The sequence below is a fragment of the Lutra lutra genome, chromosome 6, assembly GCF_902655055.1.
Source record: "Lutra lutra chromosome 6, mLutLut1.2, whole genome shotgun sequence".
Classification (NCBI taxonomy): Eukaryota; Metazoa; Chordata; class Mammalia; order Carnivora; family Mustelidae; genus Lutra; species Lutra lutra.
This window is the reverse complement of record NC_062283.1, coordinates 94,098,276-94,115,415: the sequence shown is the minus strand read 5'-3', so window position 1 is coordinate 94,115,415 and position 17,140 is coordinate 94,098,276. Positions and strand designations below refer to the sequence as shown.

At 36.5% G+C, this 17,140-nt stretch overlaps 1 protein-coding gene across 1 annotated transcript in view; it reads right to left on the bottom strand.

Moving 5' to 3' along the window:
- The window catches only part of PEX3 (peroxisomal biogenesis factor 3), a 33,516-nt gene extending 16,395 nt beyond the window's left edge, over nt 1–17,121 (bottom strand). The window contains exons 1-3 of the mRNA XM_047732595.1: nt 16,820–17,121; nt 8,037–8,168; nt 2,957–3,038 (exon numbers count right to left, since the gene is read on the bottom strand). Of these exons, the coding sequence (XP_047588551.1) occupies nt 2,957–3,038; nt 8,037–8,168; nt 16,820–16,892 (287 nt within the window). The 5' untranslated portion in view covers nt 16,893–17,121. The remainder of the gene's footprint in view (nt 1–2,956; nt 3,039–8,036; nt 8,169–16,819) is intronic.
- Between the last annotated feature and the right edge of the window lie 19 nt (nt 17,122–17,140).

The window sequence follows — 17,140 nt, the reverse complement described above, 5'->3', positions numbered from 1 at the left end:
TTCATCTCCTTGATCTTACATCTATTTCTTTTTGCCTACACTAGCAATCAATGAAACCAATGTAATTACTAATTTGCTTCATCCTTCCCTCTATGAACAACAGTCTCAGAACAGCAATAGCAATATTGAAGAGTTTTAAGGATTTTGTACCTGGTATAGTTTCTATCTTTGTGGTTATAACAGCAACTACACATTTAGGTTGGTTTATTTTACTATCTCTAGACATTGTTTTGTAAACACTAAATATAGTTTTATAAATATGTAAAAGATTTACATGGTTCTAAAGTCAAATTTACACAGCACAGTATATTCAAGTAAGTCTGTTTGTATTCCCTTTTACTCTCTCCCTTCTTCATAGGTGACTATTAAAAATTTTTACTTTAACTTATCATTGTTTTGCCTTATATATGCAATTTGCCCTCTTAGATAAATGGTAGCATACTATACGCATTTTCTTTAGTTGTTTTTTTTTTTTTTTTTTTTTTTTTTTTACCATGGCACAGTGCGCCACTGTGTAGATATGTAGATATACCACGTAGATGGAGTTCAGTGCTTTTCAAATCATCTACATGGAAGGACCAATTTTATTTTTCTTTTTTATTTCCAATCTGTCACAAACTAGTACTTTTGTAAAATACAATACAAATAAATTAGAAGGAAAATGAAATAAAAAGCCACAAAGATATACAAACTATAAACCCATATTCTTTATTATATTTAGACATAAATTTACATTTTAGTAAAAAGTTGAGTTACCATTACAATTGCAGCATATAACTAGCTTCTTATCTTTCTTTGCCATTGAACTGACTCTAGAGTTCAGTTATCCCATTCCTAGATGACACAAGTTCAAGACGTATGGTGTACATCCTGCAAGGTCCTTAAATCATGAAATAAGGAAAATCATTTCCTTATTTAAACACATTTGTAAGGGCTCAAGCCCCTCTTTATGCAAATATTTTTCAAATGGACATTTTTACCCCAAACTACAAACAGTAATTTTATGTCAAAAGAAAGGCAAGAAAAAAATAGCATTGAGAGACTTAAAAAGGAAACCGTAAGTAAGGAATAATAAACTCAGGAATTTAAGGAATTTTGTGTACTAAGAGGAATGACACCTCTTCTTGAAAGCTGTCCAGGGTTATCCATCAAAATAAATCCCTTTCTTCTTTAGCCTCCCACATTTTGTGCCCACATTTTGCTTTCACTTTTTATCATAGACTAAACACAATATATCTTGAATTATCATAATTTGTCATATACTCCCTTCTTTGGGTGACAAAGTCTTAAAGGGAAAGAGATCTTAATTATCTCAAATACTCCAAAACATAGGCAACACAGGGCCTTGCAGGAAACAGTCACCAAGAAGGAAGAATGATACTATATTTATTATGTCTGTTATTATGTTGCTTTTGTAAAAGGCTATTCACTTATTTCATTTGTTTTAGTTTCCTAGTAAGACTAAAACTTAGGCAATTAAAACCTATTTCTGTTCTTTATCTACTTCTTACGTATATTTTTCCTTTTCCTTGAAGATTTATTTATTTGAGACAGACTGAGTGGGGGGAGGGGCAGAGAGAGAGAGGAAGAGGGGGAGAAGCTAACTCCCTGCTGAGCATGGAGCCCCATGCAGGGTTCCATCTCACCACCTTCAGATCATGACCTGAGCCAAAAATCAAGAGTCGGACACTCAACCAACTGAGCCACTCAGGTGCCCCATGTACATATTTCTTTACTTATGTACCCATAGGTGGTAATTAAGCATTCATTTGACCAAGAGAAATCTGTTTTCATGTTTCTTATGTATATAATTATATGAATTAATTTATAAGCTAAACTTTATAACTATCGAGTGGTGAAAATGCATCATCCTCTACAAATGATAAAATTTGTATGACTAGCATTATACTTTAATCAGATTAAAAAAATCCCAAGCAAGCAAATCCATTGTTATTTTGGGAAGAATTCTCTGAATAGAGAAAATGCTTTTAAAGAAATTCTCTAGCTTGTTATTTAACCTGAGTAGTAAATTCCTCTCTGTAAAATACAGATGATAATAATATCTGCCTCACAAGAATATTGTGAAAATGAAATGGAAGCATGTACATAAGGTGTTTAGTCCTGGGCTCAGCATAGAGAGACCCTCTAGAAATAGTATTTCCTTCTCCCTGGCTATTGGAAGGTAATTACAAGGGAAGTGAATACTTCAGTAAGGTCACAATGATTAAAATTATTTACTGAAAACATTTCCCTTCATCTTGTTCATTAAAATAAAATAAAATAAAACATTTCCCTTCATCTTGTTCATTTCCCTTCATCTTGCCATTTCCTTCTGGAAGTTTCCTCAATGAACACAGCATCACACTAAATTACAAAATCCCAACACATGCTATACTCCATATATAAAGTCCTATGTGTAAAAAGTGCTTTGTGCTCAGAGAACTGTGATGGTAAGGTAAATTATTATTATTGTACACTCATTTTATATTTGCACTTCATTTTGTTAATAATATAAAATGTAAATTCATATGCCTTTCTCAAAATGTTCACGTTTTACCTATTATACTGTAAACTCTTTAAGAAGCACAATGTTTAACATAACTTAGCTTCACAACATCTGGTTCAGAAACACATTCTGTAAGCACTCAATAATTACATTTCTGAATAAGGCCAAAGTGATAAAAGATCTATTTATATGAAAACCAGAATACACATAAATATTGTTGACCTAAATACATATATTGTTGGCCTCCTTTGTGCACCAAGGTAGAGCAAAAATACACAGACAAAATAGAATGAATTTAGTGACAGAGTCACAAAGTACTTTTTCTAAATGAGTATATTATAAGCATCAATTAGAAAAATAAAGAAACAAAGATGTTTGAAAAATATTTCAGTTCATTCTATAAATTTAAGTGACCTGTATAAACAAAAAATGATGTTAACTTGCATTTACCTGTTTTTTAGCAGAGCGGTTAGGCTCTCAGAATTGAGTTGTTGCATCAAGGCCTCTCTCAGTGTCGGAAGCATGGACAACACTGTAATGCAAACAGAAAATAAAAAAGGTTGCAAGTGATATGACTGCCTTCACTGAGAAATGCATGTTGTTTTAGGCTATATGATTGGACTAACAACTAGCAAGGGTTGGGAGGGAATGTCGGGGGTAGAGTTTCAAGTTGTTATTATTAAGAATAAGAAAAACTGAGTTTATGCTAACAAATCATTTAACTGCTTACATTAAGTGATAGAATTATATATACACTATGACTATAGCAATGTAAACATACAAGAAAGAATGGGAAGAATTATTCTGAGATGTGAAAAGTGGTGGTCTCTGGATGATGGAATAATAATAATCATCTCTTTTTCTCTTCTTTTCTGTACTCTCCAAATTTTTTTTTAAAGATTTTATTTATTTTTAAATATTTGACAGAGAGAGAGATCACAAGTAGGCAGAGAGGCAGGCAGAGAGAGCAGGGGAAGCAGGCTCCCCGCTGAGCAGAAAGCCCGATGCGGGGCTTGATCCCAGGACCCTGGGATCATGACCTGAGCTGAAGGCAGAAGCTTAACCCACTGAGCCACCCAGGCATCCCCCAATTTTTTTTTTTTTTACAATGAATTTATTTCTGATATAATAAAATGATCAAAACAACATTTTTATCTTTACACTTTCTGTTTCATCTTTTATTTCTATTTTTAGAAAAGTTTATTAAATATTACAAAGCAGTAAGCACGTACTGAAACCTAGACAAAAGTGCATCAGGCTGGGAATTAAGAACCGCTGAGTTGTATTTTGGTTTTGCCAAAGGTTATTGCCTGTAACTCCCCAAGAATAACATTAAGGCATAGTGCTCTATGGAAAAAAGACTGCATGTAATTTATAGAAGTTACTTTATTTATGGTTCCTGCATGGTATAAGAAAAGTTGGAGAAATGCACATATAATAATTTAAAATGAGTTTCTAACACTAAATAAGTAATGATAACAAAATGAAAAAATATCAAGAAATCACAAATACCACATTCTAAAAGGGAAAAACTTCAGTGTGTGATTTTTATTTCTTGACTAGGTAAGACATACCAATTATAAAACCCGTATTATTTTTTTCTATAGAACATTTAGCTTTTAGCCTACTCTAGACACCTATTTCAGTGCTGTACTATGGAGCTTCAGTGTATTTCCTCAAGCCGTATGATTAAATCACCTAAGTCATTTAGATTATTTACTAAAGTCACAGCTCAGAGCCAATGGAAAAGGTAGCTTATCTCAGCGTATTTGGTACATATGCCTAGACCAAATGCAATATGTTAGCCAACCAAGAAAAATTAGGGTTTAGAATCCTACATACAGAAAATGGAGTTAGTAAGGAATGAATTTAAAGATTCAACATGATTTGAGAGGAGTCTCTTTAACAATTCTGAAAGATAAGAGCTTTTCACTTTCCCCTTCAGTCTGTTCAACCGAAGACAAGTCAATTCTTTTCTTCCAGGCAGTTTTTTAAAAAACACGGAACAAATATGTTTCTGTACCTAGTTGAATACAGCATTCATGTTTTCCTTTAGCCATCTGGTCTCCATGATAAACACCCGCCAGTCCAACCACAAATCACAAGACAACCCTTCACCAGCTACTGAATCTGTGTGACCCTGAGCAAGTTATTTAACCCTCCAGGGCCTCTGTTTTCTCTGTAAACTGAGGATAACTTTGGATCTATCTTATAGAATTGTTGTAAGGTTTAACTGAGACATACAAAGCATTTAGAATATTTGCACATGAGAACGCTCAGTGTCAGCCCTTGTTATTATCCTTGTTTGGCCTTTTCTGATACATTCCAATTTGTATCTTCTTCTTCTTCTTTTAAAAAAAATTATTTGAGAGAAAGAGAAAGCATGAGTAGGAGGGGCAGCGGAGAGAGAGAATCTCAGGAAGACTCTGCACTTAGCGTTGAGCCCTGCCTGGGACTGGATCTCATGAGGATGAGGTTATGACCTGAGCTGAAACCAAGTGTTGGGCATTTAACCAACTGTGCCACTCAGGCACCCCTCCAGTTTGTATCTTCTTAACATATGAGAGGCAGAAATGGACCTGCACTCTGACAATTCCAGAGCATGATGCAACTACCTGTGATCTGAATCAGATTTTATTTTTGTGGTCTAAGATTAAATTAGTACTTCTAGAAATCATATTAAAGTCTTTATAACCAGTTTGTGCTCAACTAGAACTCCCAAACCTTACTCATATATCCTGCTTGCAAGCAAGCTTAGATAATTGTGTATCTGTACAACTGACTTTTAATGCAGAACAATTCATTTATCCCAGCCTAGCACTGTGTCATATATAAATTTAATAAGTATCTCTCCTGAATATTCAGTAAAAATCATGAAGAAGATAAAGCCATAGGGCAGAATACAGAAACATTTTATTAGATGGTATCTTTCAAGTTGGGGCCAACTTTTTGGGTAAAAAAAACTAGTCATATATACCTAGAGCTACGACATTTTTCTAGTATATCCACTGCACCTTATTCAAAAGGATAGAAATTTAATCATATGATTTATAACCCCATTATCAATGCATACCAGAAAGCTAATTTGGAAAGTGTTCCAGTGAGCTTCTATTTGGCTCCTACCGTATTTTATTTTTAATTACCTATCTGTAGCCATTTATTCATCTGAGGGTTGTGGTGGTCATGGAAATGTTCCACCAAATCTGCTAGGAGGAGCATGGTTGGCTGGCAGCCCAGCTGTGACCCCTTTGGATCCATTACCATGTCTGCACGCTCCCAGCTGGAAGAGTGGTGTGGTGATACTAACAGAGATCCGTTCCAGAGAGCTTTGACTTAAGGATTCCCCACTGGCCTGCCAAAACTTTCTTGAAACTGCGCTATAGGCTGAAACTCTTCTTATCTAATCTTCTTTCCTTCTCCCTTTCCATTCATGTGTGAGACCTGCACTATGGTCTGAAAGTTTCCCTCGCCTCCTTCTGCTCCCTCCCCTTTGTTCTTTGCAGGTGTTCCTCACCCCCCCAATATATCTCTTGCACATCTAATCCCATCTTAGCATCTGTTTTCCAGGGAACCCAAACTGACACAAAAGTCCATGTCAAATGGATTTGCAGACTCTAGACTACCTATTTCTATTTTCTGAAAATCTGAGTAATAACCAGAAATGCACTGTACTTATTTTCTAAAAAGTCATTAACATGTCCTTGATAGCATCACTTCATTGAATGCTGAATATCAATTTAAAGAATTATATAACTTTTTTTTTTTAAGTAGGCTCCACATCCAGTATGGAGCCCAATGCAGAGCTTGAACTCATGACCCTGAGATCAAGACCTGATCCAAGATCAAAAGTCAGATGCTTAACTGACTGAGCCACTCAGGCACCCCTTAAAATTATGTAACTTTTAAATAGTTATCATTTACTGAGTATTTATTATGCACTAAGCACTTTACATGCATTATTTCTTCACATTCTATAAAACATTTATGAAGTGGGTTTTATGATGATCATTTTATAGAAGAGAGAAATGAGATATAGATTTGCCCAAAGATACAGGGATATTATAAGGAAAACCTAGGAACTCACTGTTTTTAAAAAAAATTTTATTTAAATTCAATTAATTAATATATAGTGTATTATTAGTTTCACAGGTAGAGTTCAGTGATTCATCAACTGCATATTAACACCTAGTGTTCATTACATCACGCTCCCTCCTAATGTGTTTTATCTGAGTTGTCATTACATGCAGTATTGATGACCACTATTTGCTTTATAGAATGAAGTATTATTATTGTACTAAATTTAAAGTCTTAAACTCAGAAAAAAATTCTGCTTTCAAAAGTAAATAAAGAGGGGCGCCTGGGTGGCTCAGTGGGTTAAGCCGCTGCCTTCGGCTCAGGTCACGATCTCAGAGTCCTGGGATCGAGCCCCGCATCGGGCTCTCTGCTCAGCAGGGAGCCTGCTTCCTCCTCTCTCTCTCTCTCTGCCTGCCTCTCTGCCTGCTTGTGATCTCTCTATCAAATAAATAAATAAATAAATCTTAAAAAAAAAAAAAAAGTAAATAAAGAGAACCTACTTTTACAAATTCTTTCTAAATTAACTGTTCTTAAAAGAAGTGTTAGAGAAAAGATTAAGCTTTAAACAATAACAAAGAAAACCAGGTTTGACATGGATTTGAGAACTAATTCTTTAAGGGGTTATACCAGTTATAAAGCCTATTCCCTTCAAATGTGAGCAGTTGATTTTGTTATGGCATTCTCCCAGTAGATTTCCAACTCTGGAGGTTAAATCATTACCATTAATCCTTGTTGAGTAGTGTACTCTTCTGTGCTACACTCACCGGTTTGTAGCTGCCTACTGTAAGTTTAACACACTCAGGAATTTTTACTGCAGCTATTAGGCCTAATGAAATCAGGCCTATCCTTACAGCCTTACTTCCCACTACTCTTACATTGCTCATTCTGCTCTAGCTACATACCCCTTTTGCATTCTTGAGTGTCAAGCCCGTTCCCATTGAAGGCATTCTGCATGGCTCCCTCGATTGAATCATTTGGTGAAGGCATTCTGCATGGCTCCCTCGATTGAATCATTTGGTTTTCTTCAAATGTCACCTCCTCAAAGAGGCCTGACTCTCCTGATTGCCATTTCTTAAAGAACCGCTCCCTTACACATCTTTATTCTCCTTATAGTAGCCATCACTGCCTTAGTTATTTATATGTTGTTTATCATTTGTTACTCTCATTAGCATATAAATTCTAAATGTCAGGGATTTCTTTTTAATCATTCTCCTTATTTCCCCAGCTCTAGGTACCCCAAGTATTTGCTGAATGAATAAATAAGCTGAATGAACAAGCATTTATTGTATATTGCATATTGATTTATACTGATTTTAAAAATCAACATTTAATGATGTATTTCAGTTAAATCATATAAATCCTTTTGCTTTTTCCTCTTTGGTCCTGGAGGTATGCAAATTAATATAAATCATCAAGTAACTTTATATACATGTATAAATATTTCTCTTTGCCTTACCTGTCATATTGCAAGTCCTCTGGTTACTTTCAAAATGATATTGTCGTCTTGCTTGAGCAATGTACTCTGCAGCTTCTCTTTCTTGTATTTCTCTGATTTTCTTTTGTCCATATTTTCCCAGGATATATACTCCTAAAATTATTTTTTAAAACAAAAAGTATGTTAATCTAGTTAATTAGGGTGGCAAAAATTCCAAACAGTATTTTTAACATGCTTCATCCAAATATAAGGTTTATATCAATGAAGAGTTAAAAATCACAACTTTTAAAAATCTAAATTAAAGACTTACATAGGAATTGTGACCTAAATATAAGGAAAAGGAGATAGGCATTTTAACAGCCAATGATGGGTACATAAAGCTAGGTCTGAAGAAAACAGAAAGGAATTAAATGTACAAAGTCTGGCAATGCCTTTAATAGTGAAGTGGAGATATTCTAAGTGTTCAGCAATAAGGGATCGTTAAGTAAATTATGGTCTATCCATACAAAAATCTTGTGAAATCTTATGTGGCTGTTAACAACTGCCTTGCTAAATTAGCCAACAACTCAAGGAAATATCCATATATATTGTTAGTTTATAAAATAAGATCTTGATGTCTCCCTTTTTAATGTAAGTAGATCCATGGAAAAAAACATAAACTATAATCATTGTTTGAGCAGTAGGATAATAGCTGATCTTTTTCGTCTATTTGCTTCTTTCCATCTTCCATATTTTCTTCAGTCAACATGTAATACTTTTTAAAAATGTAAGATAAAATATTTATTTAAGATAAAAAGAATACAAGAAAGGTAGGTAGTCAGACAGACATCGAGAACTAGCACTTTCAGTGGAAAAGGGAGAGGGAAGAAGGTACAGAAATTTCTACATTATAACACCACAGCATAAAAATATAGGTGGGGTCACGAGGCCTATAATTTTGTTGAACACATTTTAGGATAGACAGATGATATAAATGTGCACATTTTGGTCTATGCCCCAGGCGCAGTCAGTTGTCCTAACTGGGAATGTGAATACTCCTGAGTGGCTGGTTAGCATTTGACCAAAGCCCACTCCAAGGTTTAAGTACTTCAACTAACTTTTATCTAGCATAATGAATATTAGGAATGGATTTTCATAGATTAAATTAGTGGTGTTTAAGATACTGGATTAGCCAAAACGTTTTAGTAATACTCATTTGAGCAAGAATATATGAATCTAGAAAGTCCTTTATCCTTAGGAATGACTTAGCCTTGAATCCTCAGCTGCTACTTAGGAGGATCCTTAGTCAAAGGAGTTAACCAAGTGGCCAAGAGAATCCTACAAAGCATTTGCTTCAGGCAAAAATTTTTTTTTTTTTTTAAGAGAGAAGTGGGTGGGGGAGAGGTAGAGGGAGAAAGCAAATACCAAGGGCTTGACCTCCGTACCTTTTTATGCAAGGTTCTGTTGCAGCACGGGAAGAGGATGCTGGGACTTCAATAAGCTTATAAAACAAGTTATGATACTGTCTTATTTATACTGGCTAGCCAGATGCTTTTATATGTGCCAGCATGTGTTTCATTATAACCTGGCAACAAATTTGTAACAAATCCTCACCTATCTCCAACTGCTTGAGGCCCTCAATATCTATCAAAGAGAACCTAAGAACTGTGCAGGACCTAATAATTGGAGTTAGTCTGTTTGTCACAAGTGGGGAGAAGATGGCCCTGTAAGGACTGCAAAGAAAACACACATCCTGAAATATTTTCACTAATACAAGCATTATAGATGAACTGATAACATATTATATATTTTTAAAAATAATAGTTCAGGGGTGCATGGGTGGCTCAGTGGGTTAAAGCCTCTGCCTTCAGCTCAGGTCATGATCCCACGGTCCTGGGATGAAGCCCCACATTGGGCTCTCTGCTCGGTGGGGAGCCTGCTTCCCCCTTTCTCTGTCTCTGTCTGCCTCTCTGCCCACTTGTGATCTCTGTCTGTCAAATAATTAAATAAAATCTTAAAAAAAATAATAGTTCAGTAAAAGGTATGTCCTGCAAATAATTAGACAGAAATAAACTATGACTGCAGCTATATGCAAATACATGTATTATAATCATGCTTAAAGAGCAAATGAAAGTTATATAGGTGGCTTCAGAGCAACCTTTTTGTAATCCACCCTCAATAAACTGATGACAGTGCCATAACACCAACAGAATGAAAAAACGGACTTATATTTCACAAAGTAACTCTTTGATAGGCAATTCTTGGGTAACAACTACTTCTCAATGAACTGCTTGTGTTTTATTTGCACAATAGGCTGCTTAAGGTTATGTGTAAAATGATTACTATTTCTCAAATAAAAATAGTCATGTAAGGTGAAACACTCTAATGATGACATTTGCGTATCTAAGAATTTTCTGGAATAATAATAAATGACTGATATATGTGTTTTCTGGGAGAAAAGGTATACTGCTTTCATTAGATTCTCAACAGTGTCTGATAAAAAATTTTCAGGAGCTACTGTATTTTATAAGTGTTGTATATTCTAACTAAAGCTAAAAGAAAATGAATTATTATGGGTTGAACTATGTCACACACACCCATTCCCTATTCATAAGTTGAAGTCTCCCTACTTCAGAATGTTACCTTATTTGGAGACAGGGTCTTTACAGAGGTAATCAAGTTGAAAGGAGATCATTAGGGTGGGCTCTAATCCAACATGAAGGTATTCTGGTATGAGAAAATTTGGACACAGACGTGTGTAGAAGGAAGATGATATAAAGACACAGAGGAGATAACCATCTAAAAACTGAGGAGAGGGGCCTGTAGAAGATCCTTCTCTTATAGCCCTGAGAAGAAACAAATCCTGAAACACATTGATCTTAGATTTCTGGACTCCAGAACAATGAGACAATACATTTCTGTTGCTTCAGCACTCAGTCTGTGGTACTTCGTTATGGAAACAATAGCAAACAAATACATGAAATTAGGCTAAAATCCCACAACCCATTATTATTTTTTTTGAGTTAGCACTGGAGTAAGTTACTATACAAAGGCAAATTTAGCCAAGCTCTCATTCCTAAAATTAATAAATTCTGATTTTTTTTATTACCTAAGAAAATAAGTATGAGGGCACAGAATTTATTAGCTAAAATATGGGATTCAGGATCATCTTTATACTCGAGTGGCTACCTGCATCTGACCGAAGACAATAGATATTGATGGTTATGGCACCATTTAGGTAGGTAACTTGAAGCAAGTCTCTTCCTCTCTCTGTATCTAATTTTTTTCATCCATAAAATGACAGGCTGGGGTTGTAAGGTGCTTTAAAAGTTTCTTCTGTAGCTAAGGTTTTATTTATGAATAATGGAAACAATCACTAAATACTTCAGAAAATGGGGGCGCAAGGTAGCTTAGTCTGTTAAGTGTCCAACTCTTGGTTTCAGCCCAGGTCATGACCTCAGGGTTGTAAGATCAAGCCCTGCGTTGGTCTCTGCACTCAGTTTGGACTCTGCTTGAGATTTTCTCTCCTTCTCCCTCCCAGATCTCTGCCCTCACCCCTGAGTTATCTAAAAACAAAACCAAAAATAATCCTCCCTCCACCCTCCAAATCAATGTAAAATGTTTTGAGATTTCCTTTCAGAACATCGCTGGTAAAGCAAAACATCTTCTAGTCTTTCTACATTATAAATTCAGGTTTTTTTTTTTTTTTTTTCAAACTGTCTTTTAGTTGTTTTCTTTTTCTGGACAAAAATCCCTGGAATACAACTATTTTACCAGATTATTACTAGGTTAATAATTTCAGTAAGAGTTTGAATATAATCTATTATCACTGCTCAAAATCTAACAAAACATCAAATCCTGCTAGTCTGATTCTATTTCAGAAATATTCTCTAAATTTTGCCACTTTACTCCAACTTCTTTACCATTGTCTTCATTCAGATTCTGAATAATGCTCTTAAGAACTGGTTTCCAGCTTCCTCTTCTCCTCTTTTCTTCTGGTCTCACACCTTTCCAATCCACCTTTCATATGCCAAGTAATTTTCTAAAATTTAAATCTGACTACATATTCCTGTGATTAGAATTCTTCAATACCCTGCCACCTTTTCTTAAGATGGATTCCCTGTTTCACTTAACATCAGAATTACTTGAAGCACCCGTTAAAAACATAGCTTTTAAGGGAGTTCCCTGAAATCATCCCCAAATATTTTGTCTTATACAATACTGCATTCCCAATACATATGTTGTTACACAGAGGAAGCTCAATAAATATTTGCTGGATAACTGATGAATAAATGAACTGGTCTGGACCAGAAGAATCAGAATCTGAGAAAGAAAACTATGTTTTTGGATGCCTGGGTGGCTCTGTTGGTTAAGTGGCTGCCTTTGGCTCAGGTCATGATCCCAGGACCCTGCTCAGCGGGGAGCCTGCCTCTCCTTCCACCTGAGACTTACCCAGCTTGCGTGCACTGTCTGACAAATAAATAAATAAAATCTTTAAAAAAAGAGAAAATTCTATGTTTTTATTAAGCCCCTTAAGTGATTTTTATCATAGAAAATTGAGAAGCACTGGTGCCCAAGATAATGTCCAGATTCTGTAGAATGGCACAATATAGAAGGCCCTTCACAAACTGCACTCAGGCTAGTTTCCCAAATACATCTTTTGCTGCTCCCTATTTATTCCCTGTTCTTAGCCATAGTGAAATACACTGATTCATCACAAGCAATATATTTGAATCTGTTGAATATCCCTTTTTCCAGCTGTGTCCCATTCTTTTGCTAGCTGTACAACTTGACTTAAGTGAATTCCTGAGTGAAGCCTGCCAGACACCTTCACATTTATTTTTCTCTCCTCTAAGTCCTCACAGCACCAGCTCTACTATGGTACTCTATTATGGTATCATCACTGTACTGCTTTCCAGTCAGCACCAAGAGTTCCTCAGAGTCAAGAACTATCTTATTCCTTTGTATTCCCAGAGCCTGATAAAGTGGGAAGAGGCACTTACTCTTACTCAGATATTTGTTGAATGAAAAAAATGGAAAACTAAAGAGACCAAAAATTACAGGGATTAAGATATAAATTATAAGTCAACGCTCTGAGATTTTTAGAAATCAGCAAGCTAATAAATATAATCTGGTTATTCTCTGTTCTGCAACATTTTCTCTTGAGTATTGGTTCTCGAAATGTGGCTTGGGTACACTTGGGGGTGTTCAATAACTTTTCATGGAATCTGCGAGTCAAAACCATTTTTGTAGTTTTTGTCTTTTTCATGCTCATTCTCTCACACAGCAGAGTATTCCAGAGGCTACATGATGTGGTAACAAAACTGACTAGATGCAGAAAGAAAGACGGGAATCCAGCTTTCTTTAATCAAGCCAGACGGTGAAGAGATTAGCAAAAATGTAAAATGATGCCTCTCTTTTCAAAAAAAAATTATTAAAAAATAATATTTGTGTTACTATGTAATGGTTTACTATTGTTATTTAATATTTAAATAATTATTTGTTTTAATTTCTAATATGGCAACCATTAATATAATTTTTTTTTTAAAGATTTTATTTATTTATTTGTCAGAGAGAGAGAGAGAGCAAGCACAGGCAGACAGAGTGGCAGGCAGAGGCAGAGGGAGAAGCAGGCTCCCCACAGAGCAAGGAGCCCGATGTGGGACTCGATCCCAGGACGCTGGGATCATGACCTGAGCCGAAGGCAGCTGCTTAACCAACTGAGCCACCCAGGCGTCCCAATAGATATAATTTTTAAAGGCTGTTTAGAGTCTTTAATTTTTACAAGTATAAAGGAGACCTCAGACCAAAAAGTTTACATTTCCTAAACTGGTCAAATTGTACAAATTGGTCTAAAGCAGTTACTCATCCAAAATGTAGGAAATTCCTATGAAAGGCCTATACCTCAAAGTTTTAGTTTTTTTTCCCCACCACTGATAGCCAAACTTCTTTGAGCATCTATGTTGATATTGTACCTGGTTTTCAAGCCTGACAAAATATGCCACTTCTTCCATGAAGACCTTTTCTATTTTTTCCAATTGCACACGCTATCTGCTGGTTTGATCTGTATGCCATATTTTCCCCCAGCTCTCTTATTGTTTTGTATTTTAATTATTTATATACTTGTTATATTCAGAATGTTTGTGTCCCCCCAGAATTCACATGTTGAAATCCTAATGCCTGATGTGATGATATTAGGAGGTGAGGTCTTTGGGAGGTGCTTGGTCATGAGGGTGGAGCCTTCATGAATGGGATTAGTGTTCTTATAAAAGGGACTTCACAGAGACCTCTACCCTTGTGGCCATGTGATGACACAAAAAGTCTGCAACCCGGAAGCAGGCCCTCACCTAACTTTGCTGGCAGCCTGATCCAGCCTCTAGAATTGGAGGAAATAAATTTCTGTGGTCTATGGACAGTCACACAGTCCATTGTATTTTGTTATAGTAGCCCTAGCAGACTAAGACACTTGTTTTCCATTCCCGTCAGACCATGAAGTCCATGAAGGCAGAATGGTAAAGTATGCAAAGAGAAAGTGCTTCAGAATCTAACACACCTGGTTTGAATTCTAGTTTCCTTATTATTAACTCTGAGATCCTGGGCAAGTTTCTTCAATTCTTGGGACTCTAATTTCCACATTTTTGAATGGAAATGACAATAACTACTCTTGTTTTCCTGCCCACTGAACACAAGAGCTTAGCACAGTGCCCACTGGACACCCAGTAAATGGTAGCTATTACTGAAAAATCTGTAACTCTTGCATTTCCAATCATACTACCGTAAACACTACAGGCACTGGATAAATATGTCTTAGATTAACTGAAATGTAACATTTCAAATGTTGTAGGAAGATATAAAACACTTGGATTATTTTCTTTCTGTCCCTCTGAACTTCTTTTTTTCCTCTCGCATTTCCCTTAATCTGTAATTATAAGCTCTCAAAAAATTTTTTTGAAAAAAATCTGTAACTATGTCTTAAGTATACTCTTTAGCTTCCCCTATGATTATCTCTCATCTACCATTAAGTTGTTCCATAAATCGGAAGGGGTATGCTATTTTGAGATTGCTAGAGAGATTATTTTCCTTACTTCAGTAGAGGCAAAAAATATTTTATTTGTACTTCTTCCATCATATGTATATCTTTAACTTTGCAAATAAAATGGACTTAGTGGTTTTAGCATAACTGAATTATATAGATAGTCCTTGAATTATACAAATTTTTGACTTTATGATGATGCAGAAGTATTACACATTCAGTAGAATCCATACTTTAAATTTTGATCTTTTGCTGAGCTGGCAAATATGCGGTAACATACTTTTGTGATGCTGGGCAGTGGCAGTGAGCCCCAGCTCCCAGTTAGCCATGCAATCTTTGAGAGTAAACAACTCTTACAATCATTCTGTAATCATGCAACCAGTCTATTTTTCACTTTCAGTACAGTATTCAATAAATTACAGGAGATATTAACACTATTACAAGACGGGCTTTGTGTTGGATGATTTTGTCCAACTATAGGCTAAACTAAGTGTTCCGAGCACATTTTATGTAAGCTGGGCTAAGCTATGATGTTTGGTAGGTGAGCTAATATTAAATGTACTTTTGACTTATGATATTTTCAACTTCCTATATGTTTACTGGGTCATAACCTCATTGCAAGTTGAGGGAGATCTGTACATTAGATGTCAGTGGCTGAAGATACTGGAGAGTTTATTTGTAAAGGATTTCTCAGAGAAGGCTGTAAAAATTCACATAAAAATGTACTGATTTGTGAAAGACCTCAGAGATGAGGAAGACTCTCCTTACCTCATCAATAAGCTGATTTCAAACTTTCCAGAATCAACAGATCTGAGTTACTGATGCCAAAAATATTGTTAATCTCAAACTGTTTGGAGGCAATAGAATATTACCTAATAGTCAGATAAAAGCAACCAAATTCCTTAGAAAACTTGTTCTTGTTTTTTAAGTACTTCTGTAACCAAAGTACGTAGTTAGTGATATTTCTCAAAAAAACCAAACGCTAAAGATTCTTCTTAACGTTCCTACATTTCCTTCTATCTCACAAAGCTTTTTATTCTCTCCTTCAAATCCCTGCGTGTTATGACATGACCACCATATAAGGCAAAGGCTCTCACCATTATCCCACCTGTATCTTAATGTCTTCTCAGCCTAAGCTGACTCAGTTATGTCAGCCAGACAGACGGGCATTGATCCTAACCTTGAAGATCCAGAGGAAGATTGCACAACATCTTCCAAACACCTTCTCACTGCATAACTTGTATTCTCAAGAAGCAGACACAGAACTAAAATACCGATTTGCGTTTCTCTGTCTAGTACACATCTTCCAGTCCTTTACCTGTGTGCGGTTTAAAAAAAAAAAAAAATTAACTTAAAACAACACTGGAGAGTGCAGGCTTTAGGTTCTCCTAGACTATGACGAAACTTCTGAGAAGGGTGAAAAGCCAAACTACCGAGAACGCAATACCCATGAAGAATCTCACAGGAAAAACCACAACTTAAAAATACGTGTCTGTAAGAGAATGGTATCTTGAAACAGACACTTAAGTGTGGCGGCTTCCCCCAAGGTCCGTGAGAGAAAAGGATAGGAGAGAAGCAGAGTAAGCGGCAGTGTCAGGACCAAAGACACAAATTCCACGACTGCAGAGGTGGGAAGAACCTCAGAGGCTGGTCACCCCGCGCCGCGTCCGACGGGTGAGCGACTCTGCTCTGCATATCCGGGACTATGGTCGCCCGGCCTCTGTTTTAGAGGACAGTCACCTCTCTTCCGCCCCTGGCTCCCAAAGTCCCTTCCGAGAACGCTGTCACCCACCTCCGAGCACTGTGCCCAGGAAGATGCATTTCTTTTTATGACGTTTTAGAAAATTCCACATAGATCTCAGCATCTTCAGGCCCTACAGGTACGGGCTGCCTAGGGGCGCGGAGTGGGTGGGCAGTTCGCCGGGAAACCGTTTCCTCGTCGCTTGGCCCGAACGACCAGGCAAGACCGCCGTCGTCCCTCTGGGTGCTCTCCAGAAATCACAAACGCGACTTTCCGCAGAGACTGTCACCGGGGCGGGAAGGGGGCGTGGACTACAGCTGAGCAGCTGCGCTGTTGCAGCCGCCGCGCCGCGGTCCCCGCTCACTGGTCCCG